At 39.2% G+C, this 23,781-nt stretch overlaps 1 protein-coding gene across 7 annotated transcripts in view; it reads left to right on the forward strand.

Annotated features, from left to right (window-relative positions):
- nup54 (nucleoporin 54) overlaps positions 1 to 23,781 on the forward strand; it is a 64,696-nt gene that overhangs the window by 28,353 nt on the left and 12,562 nt on the right. For 2 of the 7 annotated variants that reach the window (XM_068038611.1, XM_068038604.1), the window contains 4 exons: positions 2,822 to 2,896; positions 19,928 to 20,008; positions 22,534 to 22,671; positions 23,066 to 23,289. In XM_068038611.1, the coding sequence (XP_067894712.1) occupies positions 2,822 to 2,896; positions 19,928 to 20,008; positions 22,534 to 22,671; positions 23,066 to 23,289 (518 nt within the window). Of the gene's footprint in view, positions 1 to 998; positions 1,283 to 2,821; positions 2,897 to 19,927; positions 20,009 to 22,533; positions 22,672 to 23,065; positions 23,290 to 23,781 lie in introns of all 7 variants that reach the window. The other 5 variants (XM_068038585.1, XM_068038594.1, XM_068038628.1 and 2 more) reach the window with 5 other exon arrangements.

Consider the following 23,781-nt stretch of genomic DNA (forward strand, 5'->3'; position numbering starts at 1 on the left):
CTGTCATGATCCTGTCTTTTTTTTCTCTCTCCGGGAAATATGTGGTGTGTCTTTTAAGATAGCAAAGGGTCAGTATTGCTTTAAGAACAAGCAGGCCTCTAGTTACCGAGAAGGTACATTCTCGTTGCCTTGGATACAGCCATTCGGAGACTGCGATTCAAAGGGTATATTCTTGTTGCCTTGGATACAGCCACTTGGACTGAGCATCGAGAGATACATTTGTTACAATTTAATTTTGAACTGACATAGTGCAAACAGTCTGTTCTAACAGGAGACACAGACAGACAGCTGTATGTTAGCACCTGAGGGAGAGCTCTCAGCCCATTTCAACTGAAGGAAGAGAATTTAGTCTGTTTATTTATTATCTCTCAAAATTCTAAAAAAAAAGTCAAGCCAAAACACAGATTTCTGATAATTTAAACTGAAGGAAGGGAAGTTCGACTGTGACAATCTTTTATCCCTCAAAAACTTTAAAGTCAGATTGATTCTATTAAAAGTGTTTGCAAGTTGTCAATTGTTGATCTACAGCGGTGATCGCTGGAGAAGTAAAGCATCACTTACTGCTGGAATTAGACTACAGACTGTTCTACTGTTGAACCATTTTCACCCCCATCGGACGGCTGTGAGGACTTAAAGCAATCTTGGACTTTTTCAACTCTGGCAGGAGCGTAAATTTGCAAGGACTCTAATTTTTTCTATTTTAAATGTTGTTTAAAACCTTGTAGTGCTTAAGGATTTTGTTTTTCTAACTAAAGAGTTAATTTGTTGACTTGGTTTGGTTAGCCTCATTTGGGGGTTAATAGATGGTACAATTCGGCTGGCTCTTTAATTTGGAAAGTTTAAGATGATATGTTAGGCGATCTGTGGAGGGATAGGATTGAATTAACAGTGCGTTTCTCCCACCACCATCAGAATCGTATATTTTGATTGGGGGCTTTGACTGGATCGGTCAGTCGCAACAGTACGTACAGCAAATTCATGCTCTTCATGTGTTTCAGTGGCAACTTCTTTGGCGAGACTCTGATATGTGGAGGAATGGGGCAAATCGGCACCTTCCTGATTTTCCGATTTAACTGTGCATGTGAGAACACTGGAAGTTGGTCTCTGCTGATAGCCTCACCATTACTCTTACTGCAAAACCCAGGCCATGAATTTCAGAAGATCGAGGACCCACTTGAGAAATGTGCAGTGCAAATTAAGGCATATATATCAAAGAGAATTATCTGTCTGGACAGAGAGATGGTTAGAGGACAAAAAGCAGGGAGTAAGGATTATGACAAAGGTGAAACAGTTCTGTTCTGTTTTTGGTTTTTTAGATATTGCTTTAATTCAGTCATTAGTTAGAATTTTTTTTTAAAAAGGAACTGATCATAAACTTGTCCCAAGCTTTGTTCAATATTAATATTGCAAATTTTGTTCATTGTAAAGCTTAAAGGGGAAGAAATAAACTACTTTCAAACAAACTGAACAGTTGAAGCTTTTGGGTATTCTGGCTTTGTGGAGAGGTGTGGGAGGGATTACCTTACTTTTGGGAGGGTTTTTTTTTGTCTTGATAGGGAATTTTACTTGGTTGTGTATTGGGGCTTCATTTTTTGTGTGTATCGGGGTCTGACTTTTGGGAAGACTCGCTGTGTATTTATGTGTAAAAATTACTTTCACGTTTTTGTATAGGGGCTTGCATTACTGAAAATTCATGTTCATAGGTAACAGCAGCATAGGGTTATTGCACTGGACAACACAGAGGTCATGAGTTCAAGGCCCACCATGGCAAGTTGTGAAACTGAGTTCTGTGGGTTAGCATCGGAAAAAATGACCATAAAAACGACTTGATTTTTGTGTAAAAAAAAAAACTGGTTCATTAAGAAATGTCCAGTCTCTTGCGAAACTGTGGCTGGAAGAGCTGAGTAATAAAACTGCCAACACCAATGATCGTAACGCTACATTCTCATATCTCAAAGGTTGCCTCTTTACTGAAGGTATAATAAATTGTTGCTTACATCATAGCTCGATTTACAAATTAAAGCTATTTATTTAGTTTAATTTAACATTTGCATCATACTTATAAAAGAAAGAAAGACTTGCATTTATGTAGCGCCTTTCACAACTTTAGGATGTCCCAAAGCACTTTACAGTCAATGAAGTACTTTTGTAATGTAGGAAATGTGCCATTTGATTTCCTCATTAAGGTCCCACCAACAGCAATGAGATAATGATCAGATCATCCGTTTTAGGTGTTGGTTGAGGAATAAATATTGTTCAGGACACTGGGCTGAATTCCTATGCTCTTCTTTGTGTAGTGCCAAGGAGTCTTTTACATCTGTGAAATTCCTAAATAAGTCACTTGCACTGCATTGCTTATAAAACCATGTTGCAAATATTAGCCTGCTGAAGTGTCTCTTACCCTGGGCCAGATATCTTTTTATGTCTTCTGCTGTATTTACACATCAGAATTCTTCACCTTTTCAAAGAACACATTTTGTTGAGGAAAAAATATTAAACTGTTAGAATTTTGATTAACTTTTTTTTCTTAACCGCACTGAGACTGTTGACTTGGACCTCGATCCTTACCAGACTGTTTCAGTGACATCACCAGCAAGGGGAGGTAGCGGGGTGGGTGGGGGGCTACTGATTTTTTAACTGGCCCAAAAACAACCACTATTGGGCTTGCAGAGCAGGTAGTTGAGGACCTCTGAAGAGAAAATTAGCTTAGTCTTTTGCTTCATTAGCACTACCAACACTTTGCTGTTTAAAATTTAATACAATAAAATGTAAGTTCCTTCTAAATTAGCATTCTGTGTGCTATATTATGTATTTTTGTTAGGTTTTGGCCCATTTGGAACCACTAACACTACCACCAGTGGACAAACAGCAGGATTTCCTTTTGGAGCATCCACAGGTATGGTAACGTTTATTTTATCAACTTATTTCACAGATATTTGTTACTCAAATGTTGCAGTTTAAAATTCAGCATTTATTTTGCTAGGCATTTACTGCAAGCCATCTTGCACTCCCCTACCCTAAGTTTAGTGAACTTGCTGGTAACTTGTTTCTGTGGAAATAATTCCCATTAACAAGATGCAACTTTATCGAGTGTGACTTGACATTCATTAATAGTACCAGTTATTAGATAATGAAACCAGTCCATTTAATGAAAATTATTGATAAATAAAAGGAAGCATGATGTAGTAAATAATTGTATAGCCAAATAAATTCTTTATATCTCTAGGAGTATTCCTGTGTGGTTACCTCTGGTGGGGGAATCAAGAAACAAGAGGACATAATAATAAAATTAGAACTGGACCATTCAGGCTTGGAATTAGGAAACACCACTTCACATAAAAGGTGGTTAGAATTTGGAATTCTTCCTCACAAAAGGCTGTGCACGTTGGGTCACTTTGAGCTTTCAAGATTGAGAGTTTTTTTTGTTAGGTAAGGATGCTAAGGGAAATGGAGCAAACGTGGGAAAATGGACTTGAGGTTCAGATCAGCCCTGGTCTAATTGAATGGTGGGATAGGCCCAAGGTGCTGAATGGCCTACTTCTCTATTCCTCTGTCCCTGTCTTACAAGGTGATGTTTACATTGTCATCTGGTTCCTGAGTGTCTCAATTTAAAATTCTCATACTTGTGTTGAAAAAAATGCCTTCATTGCCTCACCCACCCCCTCCCCCCGGGCCCCATCTTTGTATCCTCCTTTTGTGCTTTACACTCAAACTCTCCATTCGTCTGACCTCTTGTGCATTCCCTGCCTTTCACCTCACCAGTAGCAACCTTCAGCTGCCTAGACCCCATACCCTTGACTTTCATGCTGAAACCACTCTGCCTCTCCACCTTTTTTTCTGTAAAACTAAGCTTTTGTCAATCCTTCTCAAATTTCATTCTTTGTTTTGGCATTTTATTTCTTCCTCACTGCTCTGTGTTGTGTCTTGTGTTTTTCTATGTTAAATATGCTATGTCGATGCTAGTTCTTCATGAACCACAAAGACTGAAGAGCAGTGTGAAACTTTACAAGCAGATCAGAACCTTAGGAATATGTTGCACGTTTAAAGATTCCCCTCACCCACTCCCAAAAAGTCTACAATATTTAAGTCACTACTGTTTTCAGACACTACTGGAGTGAGGAGAGTAAATTTCTTTTTATTTGTTCTTGGGATCTGAGCGTCGCTGGCATGGTCAGCATTTATTGTCCATTGCTAATTGCCTTTGAGAGGGTGGAGGTGGGCCACCTTCTTACATAACATAAGAAATAGGATCAGGAATAGGCCATTCGGCCCCTCAAGCCTGCCCTGCCATTCAATAAGATCATGGCTGATCTGCTGCAGACCTCAATTCCTCTTTTGTGCCAGCTCCTCATTGCCCTCAACTCCCTGATATTTCAAAAATCTAACTACCTCCTCTTTAGATACTTTCAGTGATCTAGCCCCCACAACTCTCTGGGGTAAAGGCCGGCTACCCGACCCAAACCCAGCGGGACCCGACGACGTGTCGGGTTTGGGTCGGGTTGCACTTCCGGGTCCGGCATTCAGGCCGGGCCGGGTTGGACATGCTTTATTACAACCTCAGGTAAGTGACTCCACTGTTAATTTACTTTTTGGGCTTAAAAAGTGGTTTTATTACAGTTATTTTAAGCTTGTGCAGATGAGTAACAGAGTGAAAAATGGAAGGTAGGTTAACTGATGGTTGGGTTGGGTTGGGCGCGGGAAAATATGGAAGGACTCTGGTCGGGCTCGGGGTCGGATGTGGTTCTGTCAGGCTCGGGTCGGGTTTCATTTGCAGACCCGAGTCGGCCTTTACTCTGGGTAGAGAATTCCAGACATTCACTACCCTCTGAGCGAAGAAATTCCTTCGCATCTCAGTTTTAAATGAGTGTCCCCTTATTCTGTAACTATGTCCCCTAGTTTGAGATTCCCCCACTAGTGGAAACATCTTCTCAACATCTACCCTGTCAAGCCCCCTCAGAGTCTTATACGTTTCAATAAGATCACCCTTCGTTCTTCTAAATTCTGATGAATAAAGGCCTAACCTGTTTAGCCGTTATTGATAAGTCAACCCCCAGGAATCAGTCTAGTGAATCTCTTTTGAACTGCCTCTGATGCCAGAATATCCTTTCTTAAATACAGAGACCAAAACAGTACACAGTACTCCAGGTGCGCCCTTATCAACACCCTGTATAGTTGTAACAAGACTTCCCTCTTTTTAAACTCCAACCCCCTAGCAATAAAGGACAAAATTCCATTTGCCTTCTTAATTACTTGCTGCACCTGCATGCTAACTTTTTGTGTATCATGCAGATCCCACATCCCTATGTGCTGCACTTTTTTGGAGTCTCTCCGTTTTAATAATAATCTGCCTTTTGAATCTTCCTATCAAAGTGGATGACCTCACACATTTCCTACATTAAACTCCATCTGCCAAGTTTTTGCCCACTCACTCAACCTGTCTATATCCCTTTGCAGATTCCTTATGTCCTCATCACAACAATCCCTCCCACCTATTTTTGTATCGTCAGCAAATTTTTATATATCACACTCTGCCCCCTCCTCCAAGTCACAAATATAGATAGTAAATAATTGAGGCTCTAGGACTGATCTTTGTGGCACTCCACTAGTTAGGTCTTTCCAACCTGAAAAAGATCTATTAATCCCGACTCTCTGTCTTCTGTGAGTTAACCAATCCTCAATCCATGCTAATACATTACCTCCAATACCGTGAGCTCCTATCTTGTGCAATAATCTTTTATGTGGCACTTTATCGAATGCCTTCTGGAAATCCAAATACACTACATCTACCGGTTCCCCTTTATCAACTCTGCTTGTTATATCCTCAAAGAACTATAGCAAATTTGTCAAATGTGATTTCCCTTTCACAAAACCATGTTGACTCTGTTTGATTGTGTTAAGATTTTCTAAACGTCCTGCTATTTCTTTCTTAATAATGGATTCTAGCATTTTCCCAAAGACCGATGTTAGGCTGACTTTCCTATAGTTTCCTGCTTTTTGTCTCCCTCCCTTCTTGAACAGGGGCGTCACTTTAGCGGTTTTCCAATCCGCTGGGACTCTCCCGGAATCCAGTGAGTTCTGGAATATTTCGACCAATGCCTCCACTATCACTGCAGCCACTTCCTTTAAAACCCTTGGATGCAGGCCATCAGGTCCTGACGACTTGTCTGCCTTTAGTCCCATTAGTTTGTCAAATACATTGTCCCTCAAGATAGAGACTGTTACAAGATCTTTCCTCCCATTAGCTCCTTGCTTATCTGATATCTGTGGGATGTTTATAGTGTCCTCCACCATGAAGACCAATGCAAAATATTGGTTTAAATTATCTGCCATTTCCCTGTTTCCCATTATCAATTCTCCAGTCGCATCCTCCAAGGGTCCCACATTCACTATAGCTACTCTCTTTTTATATACCTGTAGAAGCTCTTGCTGTTTGTTTTTATATTTCTTGCCAATTTACTTTCATAATCAGTTTTCTCCCTCCTTATTAGTTTTTTAGTCATCCGCTGCTGGTTCCTAAAAAAAAATTCCCAATCCTCTGGCTTACCACTAGTTTTCGCCGCTTTGTATGCCTTAGTTTTTGATTGGATACTCTCCTTGACCGCCTTTGTTAACCACTGGTGGTTCATCCTTCTCATAGAGTCCTTTTTGACTAGGATAAACTTTTGCTGTCCTTTCAACACCTTCCTTTTTGTTATCTCTTGCCTCACCCCCACTTTATTTGCTTAAAACCTATTACATTTCTAACCTTTGCCAGTTCTGATGAAAGGTCACTGACCTGAAAAGTTAACTCTACTACTCTCTCCACAGATGCTGCCAGACCTGCTGAGTATTTCTAACATTTCTTGTTTTTATTTCAGATTTCCAGCATCTGCAGTATTTTGCTTTTATATTCAGGAATAAAACAAAACTTCTTTTGATGTAGAGAGTGAGATAGTCTTTCAGTAGGGTGGGAAAGAGCTACAACAGATTAGAAAGGATCAAGTGTAACAGCGGAAGATGTGCAGGATTGGTGATGGAGGAATAGTTACTGATTTTTCCATAAAACTTCATGAGTTGCTTTGTTTTATATCTAGTCAAAACTGGAGAGAAATTTGCCCCATGTTCGATAATGGAAATTTACAATAGCAGTTCAGTTACTCTCCAGATAAATTAAAGTGTCAGCAATAAATGTATTAGAGCTCTTGTGATGCTTTAATTTTGTTTTCAACTGTTTAAGTAAAGCAACAGAGTTTGTGGTCCAGGATTCATACGTGGTTTTTCTGTCTCCTGTGATCAAAACTAAACATGGTTTTGTAGTCATTATATGACACTAAACCTCACTTTTTTATTGGATTCATGTATCAAAAAAAATTCCTGAAATTCATACTTTGCTTGACTGGGTGCTAACCTTGGCTCAGTGGTTGAACACTCTCATCTGAGTCAAAAGGACATGATTTCAAGCCTCACTTCAGAGGCTTGAGCACATAATTTCGGTTGACACAGAGGTGCTGTCTTTGTGATGAGATGTTAAACTGAGGCCCCATCTGCCCTCTCAGGTGGACATAATAAATCCTATGGCATTACTTTGAAGAACATCAGGGGAGTTCTCCTGGAGTCTGGACTTGCATTGACCACTAGAACAGATTATCTGGTCATTTATCTCATTGCTATTTGAGAGAGCTTGCTATGTGCACATTGGCTGCTGTGTTCCCCTGCATTACAACTGTGACTATATTTAAATGCAAGTGCTTTCTTTCTTAAACTAGTCAACTTGTGCTCAACTTTCCTGCTACAGAAATGTATTTTTTTCTTTTTTTCAAAATTTTGCTAATTGAATTCAAATTTCATCAAATGCCATGGTGGGATTTGACCCCATGCTCCCAAGGAATTAGCCCACATTATTGATGCTATGATGTCATGCAGTAGTCCCTTGCTATTTATAGAATATTCAGCCAGGATGTGGTTCTGGTCTCACCAGGAAGCAGATTGGATCCTTGTGCTACAGCTGTGTGAGCTGTTTTATTAGATGCATAATTTACTAAGAGGATGTAATTAGGAAAATTAGGTAATTAATTAGGAAAAGCCAGCTTGGATTTGTTAAAGGCAAATTCTGTTTAACTAACTTGCTTGAGGTTTTTGATAAGGTAACTTATAGTTGATGAGGGTAATGCGGTTGATGTGGTGTACATGGACTTCCAAAAAGCATTTGATAAAGTGCCACATAACAGGCTTCGACAAAGTTGAAGCCCTTGGAATAAGAGGGAAAGAGGCTGCGTGGATGTGAAGTTGACTGACAGCTAACAGAGCAGCAGTGAACGTTTGTTTTTCAAGCTGGAGGAAGGTATACAGTGGGGTACCCCAGGGGTCATTGCTAGGACTGCTGCTTTTCCTGATGTGTTAATGACCTAAACTTGGGTGTGCAGGGCACAATTTCAAAATTTGTGGATGACACAATACTTGGAAGTATTGTGAATTGTGAGGAGAACAGTGATATACTTCACAGCCTGGTGAAATGGGCGAACCCATGGCAGATGAAATTTAATGCAGAGAAGTGTGAAGTGTTACATTTTGGTAGAAAGAATGCGGAGAGGCAACATAAAGGATTACTTCTAATGGGAGTGCAGGAACAGAGAGACCTAGGGGTTATATGCACACAAATTGTTGAAGGTGGCAGGGCAGATTGATAAAGTGGTTAAAAAGGCATATGGGATCCTGGGCTTCATAAATTGTGACAGAGTACAAAAGCAAGGAAGTTATGATGAATATTTCAGCCTCAACTGGAATACTGTGTCCGATTCTGTGCACTGCACTTTAGGAAGGATGTGAAGGCTTTGGATATGGTGCAGAAAAGATTCACGAGAATGGTTTCATTGATCAGTGACTTCAGTTATGTGAATAGATTGGAGAAGCTGCGGTTGTTCTCTTTTAGAGAAGAGAAGATTGAAAGAAGATTTGATAGAAGTGTTCAAAATCTTGAGGGGTCGAGAGAGTGTCGCCATTGGTGGAAGGAGTGAGAACCAGAGGACACTGATTTAAGGTGATTGGCAAGAAAAACCAACGATGACATGAGGAAAAACTTTTCTACGCAGCAAGTAGTTGGGTTGCTATTGCAGAGAGTCAGCGTGGACATAATGGGCTGAATGGCTGCACTCTGTTCTATAAGCATTCTATGATCAGTTCATGAAAGTTGAACATTTGTCTTGAAAAGATAAGTGAGGTGGCGTTGGAACACGCACAATGAAAGGTTTTGGAAAGAATGTTATCTTGGATAAGAAAGCTAAAGGGTGAAATGATCATGTTATGTTGCTTCCATTGAACATTTTGTTTGGAGTGTCTCGTGAGTTTATGTGGCCACATAGAATCCAATCTACCTCTGAAGTTCCTATCATCTGTTATCAAAGAACTGGGTGGAAAAATACTGAGTGGCACCAACAATTTTTTTTTACCACAGTTGACTGCAAGTGGCAATTCATCCGTCTGATTGGATGATCTAGGAGAGACAGATTAGGTATGTAATAAAATTAATTTTACCACTGAATTTGAATGAGATCCAAGTAAGTAAAGCATCTAGACTGGATGGGACACTCCCAAGAGATATTTAGGATTTACTAAAAAAAAAGGAACAATACTGAGGGACTAGTTGGGTAAGGGTATCCAGGAATATGGAGCAAAAGTGGGTAAATGGAGTTAATGTACAGATCAGCCATTATCGAACTGAATGGCCGAACAGGCTTGCAGGACTGCAAGTCTACTAGAATGCCATTTATCGTGCTCTTTTTCAAAAAGGGAACAGGATATGTGGAGAGTATTCTGAGTAACTGTGGACTAGTTAATCTGACATCGTTATCTCAACATTTTGGAATCAATCACCAAGGTCGGCATCGTGGAGTACTGAGGGAACTGTGAACTAATTGCAATGAAGCACCATAAATTTATAAAAAGGGAAGATAGAACAATTTAGTAGAATTTTGATGAAGTAACAAAAGATGCGATGTATGGATCGATATACTCTTACCAATGTCAGTCAATTGATGTACCTCATAGAAAATTAGATCATTAAATTAACAGACAGTATTTGCAGCAATGTGCTGAAACAGATTGAAAGTTGACTGAGCATTGGTGACTGAGTGTCTGCTAATGGGAAATATCCTGGTTGGAAAGATATGATGAGTGGAGTCCTGTAGGACTCGATGTTGAGACCAGTAGCTGGAAGGAGTGGTTAATGCAATGGAGGATGGGAAAAACTTCAGGATCGTTCAGCGAAGTGGCGAGACAATTGGCAGATGCACTTTAATGTGGAACAGTATAATGTAATGCACTTGGGGATAAAGAATAGGCAGAGTAATTGCATGATTAATGAAAAATTACTCAAGACAGATTAGGAAAGGAATATTGAGTTGTAGTAGATGTATCCCTTAACATAACTGAGCCAGTATCTGGCACCTGTGAAAACAGCAAGTGGAATACTGGGATGAAAGAAAGTAAGAATGAAGGGTAGATAAAGGAAGTAATCCCACCCATACACAGAGCATTGGTTTTGTGTTGTGTGTGGTTTTGAAATTTATGTAACAGTGTAACTAAACTGCAAAAAATACAAAAAGAAGGGATCCGAAGAATAAAGCCTAGCCAGATAGACTGAAGGATCTGGGAATGCTTTCATTAGAAAGGAGTAAATTCAGGGGAAACATAGTTGAGATTTTTTTTAAACAGCTTAACGGAAACCGCTTGCATTTATATAGTGCATTTAACTTGGAAACCAAATGGTTCTCAGCTGTATAAACAAAAAAAGATTAGGGATGACCAAAAAATTGGCCAAAAAGATGGATGTACAGAGGATCTTAAAACACGAGAGGGAGGTGGAAAGGTGGATGAGTTCAGGCAGGGAATTTGAGTGTGGGACCTAGGTGCCTGAAGTCACTGTTGCCAATCGTAGAGTGAAGGGAGAAATGCACAGGAGGCTGGAGTCAGAATTCGAGGTTGGTTATCGCACTGGAGGAATTTACAGATCGGAAGGGATAAAGCCATGGAGGGATCTGAGCACAAGAATGAGAATTTTAAATTTGTGTTTTAGGTGACCAGGAGGGTTAAGACAGCAAACAGGATATTAGCAGCAGAGTTTTGGATGAGAGGAAATTTATGGAGGGTGGAAGATGAGTCTGGCCAGGAGAGCATTAGAGTAATGGAGTCTGAAGGTGGCAAAGGCATAGATTTCAGTGACCGGTGAGCTGAAGAAAGAGCAGAGTTGTGCAGTCTTGCAGAGGTGGAAGTAAGGAGTCTTCGCGGAATATGGGTTCAGAAGTTCAGCTCGAGGTTGACTAGGATATCAACTTTGCAAATAGTTTGGTTCATCCTGAGATGGTGACTGGGGAGGGGTTGGAGTTGGCAAGGGTGCAGAGTTTGTGTTGGCTGGTGGGGGGCAAAGACAATTGCTTTGATTGGTTCTCCTCCCCCTCCATGTTTAGCTTAAGGATATAGACAAGCAATTGCAGCTGTTGGTATTGGCACAAGGTAGCAGTACAAGGGGGAATTAATTTATGTAGGAAGAAATAGATTTGGACAGGCTATAAGGATACATTACTGAGAGGATGATTGGTTATTAGAACAGCTTATAAAGGACGGAGGACTGTGTGAACCGATAGTCTTCTTCAGTCTTTAGATTTCAATGTTTTCACTATGCCTATGCAGGAGATGCTTGAGGAAGCCCATGTTTAGCCCCATTCATCTTCAATGTTGGAATACTTCAATGTTACAATGTTCCAGGGAGAAAACACCTCTGTATTCTTGCCCATCTCTCATATTGGCTTACCTTCCTGCCCCAGCACTATTGTCCCCTGGGGTTTCCCTGTTGTTAGCCCCTAGTTCCATCATCTCCATGCTGGCTGTTGGTCATGCAATCCACAGAGATGGGGTCAGTTTCCACATGTGCGCTGATGATACCCAGCTCTACCTTTCCACCACCTCACTCACTCCCTCATTGTCCCTATGTGTCAGACTGCATGTCCAATACAAGTCTTGGATGGACCACAGTTTCCTTCAGCTAAACACTTTGAAGCCATCAGCTGCAAACCTGATACCCTCGCCACCAATTTCAGCCCCACACCCTGACTATTGTCTCTGGTTGCACCAGGCTGCTCACAATCTTTGCATCATATTTGACCCCTGGATTAGCTTGACTCCATAAAACCTCCATGACAAAGACCACCTCCATAACATTGCCTGCCTCCACCATGCCTCAGTCCATATTTGCTGAAACCCTTGACCATATCTTTATTACGTCCAGACCCAACTATTCAAATACTGTCCTGGCTGGTTTCCCATCTTCCACCCTCCATAAATTTGAGCTTGTCCAAAACTCTGCTGCTCAATATTCTATCCCACACCATTTGTCAGTCACCTACTGTGCTTGCTGACCTGCATTGGCATCTGATCCCTAACATCTCCAGTTTAAAATTCTCATTGTTGTGTTTAAATCCCTCCATGTTCACTCTGCTCTATATCTCTAAACTTGTACAGTCTTCTAACATCCCCACCCCCTCAAACTTTTCGTTCTCTTGACTCTGGCCTTTTGTGCATATCCCTTCCCTCCTTCACCCCGCTATTTGCAGTCCTGTTTTCAGCCGTCTAGGAACCATGACCTCAATTACTTCAAATTCTTCTGCTATCCACCTCCCTTTCTCCTTCAAGACCCTCCTTAACACCCACTCTTTGATCCCTCCTAATATCTGCTTCTTTGGTTCAGCATCCAATTTAGTCTGATTATGCCTCTGTGAAGCACCTTGGGATGTTCTATTTTAAAGGCGCCATATAAATACAAATTGCATGTGACATTCTATTATCGGGTCATTGCACAGGACTGTGCCTTTTGTATAAAGAAATTTAAATACAAATTTAACCACCCACTAAGCCAGTGTTGGAGCATGAATCAGACATTGGAGAAGCTTTGAACTTGCCCCTCAGCACAACTGTTCTACCCCTTTGACCTCTGGTAACTGCCAGGTTCAACTGGAACTTCATTATGCTTCCTAATATACAGAAAATACAGTAGTTACTTAATGTTTTTAGCATGGATTATAAATATAATATATAATTACTAATCTGTAGTAGCAGTATGGTAATACCACAATAACCTTTAACCTTTAGATGGCTTGGCCCTCTAGTGTTTTAATTGGCCAAATCTAAGACTGGAGTATTTTGGGTCTATAATGTTTTTATATAACACAAATTAGTTATAATTGTAGATTTGTTATTGTATATCCTACAGATATTATGTGCATCACTGGTTTGTATTTGTTCTAATGCGTTCCATGTGTATTTTCCATTGTAATACAACCCAATACCATTTCTATTAGCTCCAGGGAAATCCAAATTGAAAGGTCTCAATGTTTGTTTTGGGGCTGCTGTTTTTTAACTAACCATTTCTTGCATCGGTTTTACAGTGCTTCCTTTTCTGCAGGTTTTGTTGGGCTTGGAGCTGCTACAGCCAGTAGCTTTAATTTTGGGGGTTTCGGACTAAACGCTAACACTGCAATTGGCTTAAATATCGGAAGTTTTGGTGCAGCTACAACCACATCTTTTGGTAGTGGTGGCTTGGCTGGCACAGGTAGTTTCCTGCTACTGCAAGCGAAGTGGCAGATTATCTTTAATAGATTCATTCATTTCAGTATCTCATTTCATCTGAGTTTTGCTTTCACCAAGCCTTTGACACCTAAATTGTTACCTATGAGCGAACAGATCCACAGCTGAGTAGCTTAGTGTTAATTTGGTGTACACACATTTGGGGACCATGCACTGTAGTAATAAATATTCTACAATTTATCGTCTGGTTTTTATTTAGCTTTAGTTCAATGAATATCTGTATTGCAGCAGTTGATCACAACAGCTCAAAGTAGTACACGGTCTATACTCGTCCCTGCATAGTTAGCATCTAACCTGACATAATGGAAACTTGGTATAACAATACAGTCCATTTGCTATACATGCTTAAGGAAGCATTGTATATTTAACCATAGTATCATACAACACAGAAGGGGACCATTGTGTCTGTGCCAGTTCTTTCAAAGAACTATCAAATTAGTCACACTCACTTGCTTATTCCCCATGACCGTAAAAATTTCTCCTTTTCAAGTACAATATCAAATTTCCTTTTGCAAGTTACTCCTGAGTTTGCTTCCTTCACCCTTCCAAGCAATGCATTCCAGCTCATAACAACTAGAACTCAGAAAAACATTCTCTTCATCTTCCCCGTAGATTATTTGCCAATTATCTTAAATCTGTGTCCTCTGGTTAATGACCTTCTTGCCAACGGAAACAGTTTCTCCCTTTCTATTCAAATCCCTCATAATTTTGGACTCCCCTGTTAAATCTCCCTTTAACCTTCTGTGCTCTAAGAACAATCCCAGTTTCTCTACACTGACGTAAAAGAACAGTCATTTGAATTGTATGTCCAGTGTTTAAAGTAATATTTCTTTCCCCTTCTAAGGTGCTTGCGGAATCATTTCTATGTCACCAAATTACCTGCTGATGGGCCACTGCAGGTGCAGCTGTTGAGCTAGACATCCAGGTGTGTGATCATGACCCAGACGTACTCTGCATTTAAGGAACAACATGTTTTTTCTGCTCTTGAAGTGCTTCTTCTGCTCATTGTCTGCCTTGAGCATCATGGTGAAGATTGGTGAAGCATGGGTGTGAATCCGTGCCCCACTACCCCATGTGTCAATACCAAAACACTTCATTGTTGCTGCAACCATTTTAGCATTCTATTGATGTTCTGGGAAATGACACAAACTTTTAGTTAATAAATTTGACTTTGTGATATTGGCAGTAAACAGTAGGGCTTAATTGGACAGCAAGTTGTTTTGCAGTATTGATGTGCACTCACTGACCTGGTTTTCAGAATTCTTGGTAGTCATCCAAAGTAAACTTTATCATTTAAATCTTTACACATAAATAAAATAGAAGCCAATATTTTGAAAAGCCAGAAGGATTTAGTCATTTAAATTGTTCTGCAGTTTTTTTTCTCCTAACAGCCTAAATTCTACATTGTAAAAGGACTAATTTAATTTTTTGTTTGCGGGGAAATCTTTCTGGAATTAGTTTAAGGCCACTTAACTTACTTTCTCAGTACCGAGTCTAAAAATGTGGCCATTCTGCTGTGCAGATTGTGCTTCGTTTTTCCACTCTGATTTAGAAGACCTTTAATTGAGGGAATTTAATAAAGTTTTGTGTTAAACATATACTGATCATAGAATTTTCCAGTAATAAGCTATAAATTGTTCCTTGACCGACTTGCAAAACTTGTGTCAATCTTTGCTCCAGAAATTGTTGCTAAATCTGTTAAACCTGCAAAATCAAAGTTTTTTTTTCTCATCAACCCTGTGACTTAAATCCTACCTGCAGCTAGCTTGATATCTTTGCTGGATTCAAATTTTTTTTTAAAACAGCAACTTGACTGACATCAGTGGTAGCAAGTGGTTCTGTAGTCCTTTATAGTGTAGTGCATATTTAGCAACTTGCTGGCTTTATAAATAATCAGAACAAATTTTCACTGATACTGACAGATGCTTCATTATGCTTGAAACAAAAGTTGAAAGTGCTAAATTTTCTAAATGGTGTTTCACTGAGTTGTGTATAGTCCAGTAAAGTCCCAGGCTTAATCCCTGATCTGTGATGAGTTAACTGGTCTCAGATGGGAGGGAGGAAAGTGTGCCTGTCCATGTGAGTGAGTGAGTAAGTAATCAGGAAAGATGGTGGGGGAAACATTTGGTCTCATTACTTTGGACTAGGAAAATGAAAGGATTTTCAAAGGTTTTCACACCTGATTGCTCACCGCACGCATTTCTTCAAAATGCAAACAGCAGGTAACAACAGAAAGTCGAGCTTTGCTGTGATATCCCTAATGATCACATAATATGTTAATACTTGGTCTCAGAGCTCGCATGAAGAACAGCCTGTTGATTGAAGGGTGTTGGCTCCTGTTGAACTCAGTCCCAGCGAGGGTCGATGCCTTCAGGACAATAGGGAGAAAGTTGAGAATGAAAATAAGTTACGAAATTATCAGACTGCTTATCTGACATCCAGTACTAGATGAGCAGAAATTTCCTCCAGTTAAATATTGGGAAGACCAAAGCCATTCTCTTCGGTCCCCGCTCCAAACTCTCTTCTCTGGCTACCAACTCCATCCCTCTTCCCAGCAATGTTTGAGACTAAACCAGACTGTTCGCAACCTTTGTCAAATTTGACCCCGAGATGAGCTTCTGACCACATATCTGTACCCATCAGTAAGATCGCCTATTTCCACCTCCATAACATTGCCCGACTTTGCCTTGCCTTGTTTCAGCTCATCTACTGCCGAAACCCTCATTTTTCCTTCGTTACCACTAGACTTGATTAATCCAACCCACTTCTGGCTGGCCTCCCACATTCTACCCTCTGTAAACCCGAGGTCTGGTTTGAGCATCTTTCAAAAGCTTGTCAAAGACAAAATCCACCTTCAGAAGTATAGAAACCCACCAATTGCAGTGCCACTCTCCTAAGTAAGGAAATCTTGTCTGTTTTGCCATTAATATTCCCAATTAACCTCTACGGAAAAAGCACTCACTTGCAGTGAAGCACAGCTCCTGAATGGGAGTACTTGTGTCTGCTGAGCAAGGACTGACCCAGACCAGTATCCAGAACGCATTTTCAGCACTGTTTTTATATGGTACTGTGGAAGCTCCACTGTCATCTTTTTGAAGATTTTTTTTTTACTGTTATGTCAAAACTGCAATACAAGTACATTCCTGCTGATGGAAAACAGTGACTTTGTCAAAACAAGGATCATTAAACCAGGAGCATTAAACTGTCTTTTCTCTTTACATATGCTATTAGACCTGCTTTATTATTAGCATTTAATTAGGTTCACCGATATAATGTACCAATTACTGAGCAAGAGCTATACAGACCACAGGTTCATAATTACAGCTTTAATAGTTTGTGTTTGGTAACTGGATTGTATCTGGTGTTTCGACAAAATGTCTCCTTTACTGTGTATGTGAATTTCGATGATCCTTTTTTAAAAAGCTGGTACCTGTATATTAAATTTTAGAAGTATTAAATAGACTGTCTTATTTCAGAAGCAGTTGTGAAGTGTGTGGTTCAGTGGGGGAAGAGAATGTTTATTGCTTAGTTTAAGGGGGAATATCTGGTATTTTGAAACATGATGCTCCCTAGCTGGATCTGATTCGGTTCATTTGTGTTTGTGATAAATTGTCAAAAATGTTTGCTTTTTTATATCATTGCGCCATTGTATAGCATGAGTCACTTTCATAAAAAGGTTATTTACTGTTATATTTTAAATTTATTTTTATTCTAAATCATACATGTAAAATTCTGGTTGGCATTCCCTTTTAAGTGTTTCAGGACATTACAAAGAATGGGAAATTTGACTGAGACTTTATTAGGGAAAAGAAGCGTAATATAATATTTGAGCTTTAGAGGGCCTGCTGATCAGGGTTATGCATGGACAACTAATATTGAAACAAAGTTGTTACCGAGGCTAGACAAATACACTTGCTCCTATACCTGTATGAGTTAAAATGTTTTAAATGCTGAGGATATAATTATTTTGGGATACTGCATAAAAAGTAGTTGGCCATGGAATATTTGGAATAGATGAACCCATAGTCCATGGGTCCCTATGTTACAGTGACATTATGTTGCAAGTTGCATATTGAAGTCAGAGGCCTTGAAATTATCCTGTGAGGTACTAGCGAAATTCCTTCCTCTGCTTTTACTGGAGAGGTTAACCATTTATTTTAAATGTTAATGCCTGCAAAAGGAGAGGGTAAGGAATTTGCAGGTTTTACAAAGCATCATTTCAAGGCCAGTGTCCTTACTGCTGTTCCTTTTTTCAGTTCTTTTTATTGTGTACATTAGTTTTCTGCACCTGTGTTTAATTGGTGCTATTCAAAACCTAATAAATTTGGAGAACAATTAAGGTGTGTATATTTTCATGCAAGTCTGACATAGTTGCATATAATCGATTCTGAGTTACCCAGTCTTAAACCTTGTGCTTTGTACTAAATGTCACTGTTCAAGTTTTTTGATACATTTTATGAAAGTTGAAGTCAGATTTTCTGTTCACTTAGTACTTACTTTGTACTGTGACCTTCATGGTCTTTCCCTCTCATTCTCATCATGTTAGCACTTTGGATGATTCCCAGTGCAGAGATTTTTGTGAATGCTATTCTCTCTTCCAGTTATGTCTTTGCCCAGTTACTGCTTGTTTACAGGATATAATTTCTGTTGATCTGGGGTGAAAATTGTGTCATCAGATAAGCCCATAAATGACACATTTATCCCACCTTACACTCATACAGTTAATAAGGAGCATCAGTGTGTAGATTTTTCTAGCTACAATAATGTATTTTTGAATACAATTGGTAGGTGTTTGTGACCCATCATTTCAAAGTGGCACTATTATAAATGTAAGAAGTTATTTTTAAAATACAAAAGTTGCCTTTACCATCCTAGCAAGAGGGCAGGAACTGGCCAGATTTACTTAAAAAAAAAAATTAATCTGCTTGATTTTACCCAGTACGCATTAACATGTCAGAAATTCTTACTCAACTACTTAGTCCTTGTTTTATGGTTAGCAGTCGTTACACTACTTGCACCGGAGCCAAACATGAACAGTGTTTTTATTATATTGTCCTGATCGTAGATAATCGCACTGTTGAGTGTCTGTTTTTTATAAACTTGAAATGCATGTGACTAATTATTTTATTGTAGTTGCCTCCTTTCTTGATGTCCTAATGTAGCTACTGAATCTAGATTTTATTTATATAACAAAAGAAAAATACTGTAGCTTCTGGAAATCTGAAATAAAGTTGGAAATACTCAGCACATCAGGCAGCATCTGTGCATGAAAGAGAAACAGAGTTTCAGGTCAACGACATTCATCAGAACTGCCATTTTTATAGATTCTGTTTAATGCAGTCTTTTGATGGCCTGTTTGATGCCTTGTGTTGGGTCACAAAAGCAGTTAATATTCATTAAACCAGTGTCAACGGCTCAAAGGAGGACATCTTCCTATCAGAAAGCCAACTAAAATATTGTTCAGGCAGGTGTTGAAAGACATTTTCCAAAGTTAACTGGTTTAAACTTAACATCCAACTCAACAGTGTTGAAGTTAGTTGGATGGAGAACTCCATGTATAGAAATTTTCTTCAGTTCATCACATTGTGTATGAGCACCCTAGAGCTTAAATAAAAAACCTGAAGAGGATCATGACAGCACATTGTGTATCTTCTGGATATTTTTCATGTTACCTCTTCTGTCTTACTTGAGAGCTTTCAGAAGAACCTTAGAGGTTGGTCTAATTTTAAGAAAGGAAGGTTATTGTAGATGGATGTATAAGAAATATGCAAAGATATAAATCATGAATACAAGGAAAAGAGAGTGATTTAGTGAAGATGTCTTGTTTTCAAAAGTGGTGATGAATAAGGTAAACTAAATTCATTGTTCCAAGAAGATTGGAAGTCTGAGAATGCTGTATCACTGATGGAACACATTTTTTAGTCAATTTGATTTCAGAATGTTACGTCCAACTTGGCCATTACACTTATAAGGAAGAATTAAACATTCAAAAGACTTTAGAAATAAACAACTAAAGGGATTTCTAGCCTTGCATCACTGCAATGCAACGAGATTATGGAATGATTCACACACACTATAATAATTTCCTAATAATGTTGTCCAATAACCCCCACACCCGGCGATTATAGTTATGCACTTATGGGAAGGAAAGTATTGGCATTTCCTATACTGTGGTCAGAAATTGGTTCACTAAACCTGGAAATACTCTGAATACTTTGATGTTTTGAAATAATGGTGGGTCACAAATATATAGGTGTAAAGTTAATAACGTTACTTTTTGTTGAACTCTGATTTTTCTCAAATGTCCACATAGGTGGTTTTGGAGGATTTGGCACAACTACGACAGCTGCTCCTGCATTCAATTTCTCAACACCTGCCAATACAGGGGTAACAGGTAAAAAAAAAAGCAAAATGGTAATCGCTTGCCAGAGAGAAAATTAAAAGTTTTTATTTTTAAAAAAGCAATTTTTTGTCCATTTGTGCTTTTTGAGGAGGGTGTTGTGGTGGTGTTCCAAAGGGGCAGGGAGTGGTAATCTGCAGTAAGGAACGTGGTTATGCATCAACGGAAGCAGAAAGTCATCAAGACAAAGTTTCTTTAGAACCTGTGTCTTTATAAATGGACCTTTGCAACAGCACGAGGGACTAATTGATATCTTATTGAAAACAGCAGCAACCTCATGACAGATGATTCTACAGCTTAATTTACAATGCAAGAACTGAGAAAAAAATCCCTGTAAAGGTGCAGTGCAGCAGTAAAAGAGCTGGAACATACTCTCAAAATGTTTTAAAATCTATATTTTGTTGAATATTATTACCTTGGATTTACGCAGATGCTGCTGAATGTGTAGTATCTCCATAAATCCTAGTTATACTAATGGTTCTCTGTATAGATTTTCGATCCCAATGGTCTACTGTTTCCATTGCTGCTGCTGCTCATAATTTGAATTTGTGTTTTGCTCAGCTTCTGTTCTTTCTTAGATGACTGAAAAGTACAAAATGCAGTACTATCTGTAAATTCTCAATCAGTTTAGTGTGTGTGAGAGATTTGTCTTTAAGTTAATTTGGATATTGTTAGTAACAGACTGTAGATGGAATGGAGAAAGGTAAAATAAAATATTTTGTTGATTTTTAAAATTTCCATATACATTTTCTATGAGAAAATATGCTGATATCACCTAGGTAATTTTTCTCTCAGGCAAAGGCTCTTCAGCCAATTAGCTCTTGCCCATGGGTGTAGTAAGCTTTGTAGGGTAAGTCCTTCAGTTTATACGCCGCTACACTGAGCTGTATAAGAATTCCTAAAATATATAATATATTATGGCACTATTCTTTTCTAACTTCTTCTGAAGGCACAGATTTTCTGATGCAATGCAGTTTTATGGGTACTTTCTGCTCCCAGGTAGCTTGCCAGACTTCTTGTTTGTGTGTGCACATTGATTGTGAGGATCAACAGACTATATGACACGCAATGGGATTGCAATTATGAGAATTCTGGATGATTTTTGCCTCCATGACACAGCTGGAAGCAGCTTACAGCAGCCTTCAACCCCACCCACTGAGATCAAATAACTTTGTTTTGCAGATTTCTATTGAAAATTGCAACTTATAGAAGGGACTTGCACCCAGATATTCAGATACTTTAAAGAGAGTCGTCAGAACTTTAAAAAAAAACTAAACTGCCTTTTCTTCAACCAGGTGACTCTTCAGCTAAATGCACTACTTGGTGTGGCATTGAGTCATTCCCAGGTCCAGCCCCTATTCTGTGTGTTAACTAATTAGCTAGTGAGATGGTGGCAGTGGGGACTGTTAAAATTAACCTAGGTGTCCAAGCTATAGGTGAGAAAATTGGCCAATTTGCCACTGGTCGCCTTTCACCCCCCTTCTAAAACTGCATGTGAAAAGGATTGTAATCACTCTTGTAGTCAAAGAGCCCTGTCAGCATTTCTTGTCCAGCTCAACACGTGGGGAATTGGGTGAGATACCAGAGGGTACATATCTGCAACACAACATTATTCACCACCTCAGAGAGGAATTAATAGGAGGGGTGGGGGGGAAACTTCAATCAGTCGTTAGTGAAATCATTAGGGAATAAGCTGCATCATTCACTAATCCTAACAGTGCAAGATACTTGAATTAATCCACGAAGTCAAAATGACGTCATTGGTTCTCATGGCTGTGTCTTAATGTTAATTCAGTTCTTAAATTGTTTGAGTTTAGTATTTCCTCCAAGTCAGTTCCTCCTCCCTCCATGATGCAGTCAGAAGCTGTAGCTTTAAGGAGAAAACTAAAATCAATAGAAAGATGGGGAAAAAAGAGATGCCAATCATTCTAGCTATTGGAACCCACCCCCCCCCCCCCCCCCCCCCCCCCCCACCTCACACATTGAGTGTAGGCCATATACTCAAATGTCAGCTTGGCTCAGTTGATGGCCTTTGGTCAGGAAGGTAATTTGCTCAAGCCCCACTGCAGACTTGAGCACATAATCTAAGCTGGCGCTGTGTTGTGAGAGGTTGCAATCTTTTATAGGAGATGATGAATTAAGGCCGTCTGAGACCTTGTGTGAAGATTTGGCTGCCATATTTGTCTGGTGTAACAGCAGTGATTGCACTTCAAATGTATCCAATTGATTGGAATGTACTTTGGGGCATCCTGAGGATATTGAAAGGCTTCTGTATAAATGCCAAGTTTCTTTTTTTACAACTTGGTGACAACCTTTGCTTTGTTTTAAATAAAATTAGTAGCTGCTTCATGAGACATTGTTATGGGATTTTGTTTTAAGTTTCTTTTTTAAATTATACATAAAATAAAAATTTTTCCTTTAGATTAACCTGAACTACAGTAACAGTTTGGTAACCCTAAAAAAGCCTGTGATGCATTTTTAAGCTTTTGTAATTCCACATGGTTTTCTTTGTTTTCTAGGCCTTTTTCAGAATACACAGAATAAAGGTTTTGGATTTGGTGGTGGATTTGGCACTGGCACAGGTCTAGCAACTGGTTTAGCAGCTGGTTCCACATTTGGAGGATTTGGTGGTTTCGGTACTCAGCAGCAACAGCAAAGTACGTTCACAGGAAGGCAAAGACACTAACTAAATTTTAGTTTAAAAGGGATAACATAAATAAAATATTTTTAAAATAAACTTCAAATATAATTTCAACAATTAATAGTAAATCTTCAGTACCCACTAAGAGTTTATTTTGGGTGTTATCACATTGATGTATTATATAAATTTAAAGTGTCTTCCGAGTTTCCCTACAAGGTTATTATGGCAAGAGGAAGTTACACTTGTATTTTGTGTAGTAGTAAATTGATAGGCACGTACAGTAGAGATGAATTGTATTCCCATCATAAGTATAATGCAGTTTTTTCCACCTTCTATTCTTCTGGTCACTAGATTATCCTTCCCATCCCTCACTGACAAAAGTTAATCATATTGCTATTGTACATTTATAGTTGGAGGGCTTTTTGGACAGGCATTACAGCCTCAGACCCAGTCAGCTCAACTGATCAACACAGCAAGTGCCCTTTCTGCACCAACTCTACTGGGAGATGAACGAGATGCTATATTGGCCAAGTGGAACCAGCTTCAGGCGTTCTGGGGAACTGGAAAAGGCTACTTCCATAATAGCTTGGCTCCCGTCGAATTCACTCAAGAAAATCCCTTCTGTCGATTTAAGGTGAGTGAAAGGAACTTTAAATGTTTGGATTTGAGTATTAATATATTATTGAAGTGCAAGATAATATGGGATGTGAAGGTGTTCACCCTCTGGGAAAGGAAAGGGGGCAAAGGTTCTCCATAAGTTCCACTTGCTCCTTGTGCAGCACAATGTGAGTATGGATTTGTTGCAAACCCAACCATTCTGTTAACCATAAAGGAGACCTCATCTATTTAAAAGAGGCGAGCCCTGATCAATAAAAGGATTTCACCCAATGGATGAATAAAAAGAATTTTACAGTTAAATGTTTACATTATTTGTGTGTGCTAGGAGAGGTGGAATGCATGGGTTAGGGAGGGTGGCAAGGAAAGGAATTTTTTGGAGCACTAAGGAGGGTTTTCATAATTTTTGTGTTGATTATTGCAGAGGTGACCTTGGGTACACTGTTAGAAGTTTATTCTATATCTTGTACTCTATATTGCACACTTGCTGCTGACAGCACCCTTGAAATTG

Source organism: Heterodontus francisci, chromosome 1 (genome assembly GCF_036365525.1).
Source record: "Heterodontus francisci isolate sHetFra1 chromosome 1, sHetFra1.hap1, whole genome shotgun sequence".
Classification (NCBI taxonomy): domain Eukaryota; kingdom Metazoa; phylum Chordata; class Chondrichthyes; order Heterodontiformes; family Heterodontidae; genus Heterodontus; species Heterodontus francisci.